Below are 4,426 nucleotides of genomic sequence, written 5' to 3' on the forward strand. Positions count from 1 at the left end.
CAAAAGGCTAACCGTAAAAAAAACCATATCAAACTAGACGCATATATGTGTCAAATGGCGCTGCTGGCGAACATGTTTTTTTATTGTAAATTTATAAATTCTGTCTATTCATACATTGTAAAGGGCTTCACGAGGGCATTCCGCTTACTAACCTAATAACATCTAGAGAGATGTAGCTGGGATATTTTACGCTCTTTCCTTTATCACCGTTTCCGAGGTCGGTCGAGAATGAATATACGTCTCTTGTTTTGACCAAAGCCCTAAAATGTATTGTTCAATCAATATGGAAACAAAAAGAAAAATCACCAATTTATGTTGTTTGCTAGTTTATTAACATTATTGTCACATTAATGGTTCGCTTTGAGTATCAACCAGAAATTGTCCATGTATACAGAAATCGTAAAGGGGTGACGCAATCACGAATTCATTAGTCTTAAATGACTTCTCAATTGGCCACTACAACTCACCCTTCTGCTGGCTAATACCCTTTATGTTAGAACTTTACCTAGAATGTTGTATACCATGCATTTAAGTAATTAAATCTCTCGTAGAGAAACGGCAAGAGATGAGACAGCGTTAGTTACAGAAAAACAAAAAAAAAAATTATGACCTTCTTCATATTTATCCTCTCTATATTCATTCGATTGATACGTTTGTAGAACTATCCATAAAATCGAACTGTTCCAGTGGCGTGCAAGAATATGCCGGATTTTTGCCTGGCGTATGGCCACTGTCTGTTCTAGACGGTATGAGAAACTGCGCGTCTTGATTAGGGTATAGATTTTTGTGTGGTTTTAACCATTGATGAACGTCCAGGTTACCTCTAGACTTCGACAATTTTTCGGCAATCGAAAATTTAACGGCGTATTTTTACTAGATGTCGGCCCAGTCTAGAGATATTCCGCGGAGGGGGTGGCGGTGATATATCTACAAACTAATAACGCAAACTGTTGGCACACGTCGAGTATTTACGATCTGTATGAATTCTCATAAAAATGTATGAACCTCTTCTGTATATGTCATTATGTGTAAATGTCTAATTTAATGAACATCATATATATATATATACGCAGAGTACTACAGCTTCAATAAGAATCTTGTTTTTTTTTTTCATAAAAAAACGTCTACAAAAGACCTAGCGTCTAATTACCTTAAGAATAGACGGAAAAACTTCTTTACGTAAGTACGTGGTAATAGTAAAAAAGATTAGCTCTCATTTTTGTTTCTCATAAAATCAACAAGTGCTTCCTCATATTTAGCAAAATATAATAATAATAATAATAATTTAGCATCCTGTAATCGTTACATGAAAGTTTGCATTTTGTCTTGCAGCTATAAATGAGCAATATTCGCTTTCTTCTATCTTATTTTCTATACATAATTTTAATTAAGTAATTATTATTATTATTAATTGAGCCACGTAAAAGAGGGAAGACCCGTTATCGTCAAAGCGACAAAGATATTTCAATAGGATTGTCCAATACGTAAACACCTTTGCGCTCTCCCGTTTTGCCACGTAAATGCTGGCTTGTTAGTTTTTTATAATATTATGAAAGTTCGGCTGAAAATGGAGTCGTTTCTCATTGTGCATTTGACCCCTTCATGAGTGCGACTTGCGTTCCGCTATAATGTACACGTCATAGTCGTGATTGTTTGCATCTTTATGTTTGTTTTATATTATATCTTATGTATGTTTTATGCGTGAGTTGGATTAAGAGTTAGACTTTTTTCATAGAGTGTGTATGTTTCTGTGTGTATCTGTTTAAATGTATGTTTTTGCATCGGCTTGTTGTAAGAACGTGCAGTCAAGACGGAAACGGCTTCCTTCATAACGGCTTGGATGTAACCCGTCAATTTTGCTTTAATCAGTAATAGTCTTTTCAGTTTTTTCCTGTAAAGGCCTGACATTGGCCTATTTGTCGTACTCATAAGTCTACAGCACCCTTCGCTAATTGCTTGATTGCTAGAAGCAACTAGAATTTATCTATTGCTGCGCCGTAACAGAAAGAAGGAGGAAAGGGATAAATATACAACTCATGGCAACACAGTGTGGACATTCTCTTCAGGCTCTTCACCAAGAGGGGCACTTTGCAGGGGCAAAAATTGCAGACCTCGATGCTGACAATAGAAGTCAACCTGTGCGTTAGACAGTTGAAGCAATAGAGGCGCCTATTTTCTCGGCATCCTGTTAGCAGCTCTGTTGAATTTGGTACAGGACACGACCAGGATTGACGCTAATACGAAGAACAATTGGAAGGCGAGCGGTACGAGAACCGAGTGCAAAAGTGAGGACGGTTCATTGTAAAACAGGCCAACGGCGTGCCGATCGCCGGGCCACGCGCAATCCGCCTTCACCTGTGAAAACAAGACACACAGACGAATAAAAGTCATCGTAAGTTGCCGTGCACATACGCATATCTCTAGAGCACGAGGAAAAAGGAAGGCAGTGATATGGACCCGATAGGACTGAATACGGTACGTCTCTAGCGATATTTATTTATACATTCATCAGTAGTTATCTACCAACAGTGTAACTATGTTCGGGTATGACTGTCTCTATACGCAACCTATCACGCCCTACTTGAGGAAACCAGGGAGACCCTTTTAATACATGCAACAGTTAGATTCTATTGAATTAGCGCTGACGCAGGGACCGTTGCGGTTATTAACAACGGTGCCTTTACACCGGCTTTGGAAAAGTTAGGCGTTCTTATAGACGATTACATTTTATGGTCATGAACGAAATCTATCGTACAACATTTTTTTGTTTTACTTTTTTTGTAGATACAGCCGTCGGCCTCCGATCGGGTTGCCTAACTTCATAAGCACACTGCAGTGCGTAAACAATTGCAGTGCAACAGTAGAACACAAACATGTATCATCTGTCGTACTTTTTCCTGTTATACTCTGATTTTTCCGGGATGTTTTTGATGATAATTAGTTTGCGACACAATAGCTATACTATGTATATATAGCACAACATTACAGGCCAAACGATATGACAGAGCATGCTAGCTAGTAAAGGAGTCAGATCTGCAGGGGACATTACCTGAATGCCGTTTTCTTGAAGTACGACGGGATTTCGCGGACATTCATAAACCTGTCTCCTCGACGAGAACTCGTGATACGTCATCTCCTGCATCACCCATTTGAGTGGAGAGACATGCCTACTCCATGCCAAAAGGTACACAATGAAAATTATATTTTTGAAGTCAAATAGGCTTTAATAGTGAGCCCCATGTTCGAAAGGTGGGAAGCCTATGCTCTTGTGGAACCTACGGAAAATATCCAAAAGCTTCCCGATTCAAAACAGGCGAAAATCGATAGAACAAAATGTATTCCTCTTTGTTTTACATTTAAATAGCATAGATCTTACTATTTTTGTAATTATTATCTTCGTAACACTTATCTTCGTAGAAGTCTCAATTACCTGAGCCATTGAGTGAAATAGCTAAGCTCGTTAAGATGGACAATCCATCCTCCCGAGAAGATGAAGATGCTTGAAAGCCCCGCAGTCAAAAGCGCCGCAATATGGCGTCGAGCTGAAACCAACGAGAAGCACATTGCCGCCGATCGCAGTAGTGATAGGTAGAGTAACATGAATCCGAGGAATGGCAAGAAATTAGAAATGTGCTCTTGCGAAGGTATTCCAGCCATTGAGTAGGCCGGAAAAACGTAAGCGCCCATTATCGATAACGACATCGGGATTGAGTAGGTCAACTGCAAAATCAAGCGGCATATTGTACGATCAGTCCTCATTAGTATCCTAGCACGGTTTATTTATTAGTGACGATATTATTCGTTTATGTATATGCAAGCCGTAATCGGTGTTCAGTTATTATAGATCACTTGCCAGATAACTTAACTGTCGAAGGCACAACTTGGCACACGGAAATGTTCAACGTACCGACCTGAGTCGTCGTTATGTAGGCAATTCACAAATCGTTTTGGACCACAGATACCCATCTATTTTGAAAGTACTCGGAGTCGCTCTAGTAAAACTACCGATACATAAGTGTGCTACGTCTCGTAAACAGTTCGTCAAACAAATGAAAAGCTTTCTATTTTTTTAAATAAACGGGACCCAAAACGGGGGCGCAGTCCAGGCCGTGTCTTCATTGCCCTGGTTGATTGGAGAAGCTAGATACAATACAGATCAGAAGTCAGTGTAATCCGTTTTGCCAGCCGACCCCTAACGTACCCGTGGCAGTTTTTAACGTTTAGTTTTTTTCAGGGAAAGTAAAACTACTTCTATTACCAGTCAACGTTCTATGCCGGTGACTGTACGTTCATATCCTAAAGAAAGACCTTATACGAAGAGCGGCCTCTGATACAAACGGATTCTCAGTGGCTCTCAACATGGTATCAAGTCAACAGCAAGACTCGTTTGTACGCCGCCGGGATCCAGATGATGATTTCCTAATAA

General features: G+C 39.7%; 1 protein-coding gene across 3 annotated transcripts in view; it reads right to left on the reverse strand.

The window, feature by feature from the left end:
* Nucleotides 1-309: 309 nt before the first annotated feature.
* LOC111264570 (ATP-binding cassette sub-family G member 8) overlaps nt 310-4,426 on the reverse strand; it is a 70,176-nt gene continuing 66,059 nt past the window's right edge. For all 3 annotated transcript variants that reach the window (XM_022840606.2, XM_022840605.2, XM_022840609.2), the window contains 3 exons: nt 3,431-3,720; nt 3,050-3,167; nt 310-2,355 (listed from right to left, as the gene is read on the reverse strand). In XM_022840606.2, coding sequence (XP_022696341.1) covers nt 2,170-2,355; nt 3,050-3,167; nt 3,431-3,720 — 594 coding nt within the window. In that variant the 3' untranslated portion in view covers nt 310-2,169. The remainder of the gene's footprint in view (nt 2,356-3,049; nt 3,168-3,430; nt 3,721-4,426) is intronic.

Source organism: Varroa jacobsoni, unplaced genomic scaffold (genome assembly GCF_002532875.2).
Source record: "Varroa jacobsoni isolate VJ856 unplaced genomic scaffold, vjacob_1.0 scaffold_875, whole genome shotgun sequence".
NCBI lineage: Eukaryota > Metazoa > Arthropoda > Arachnida > Mesostigmata > Varroidae > Varroa > Varroa jacobsoni.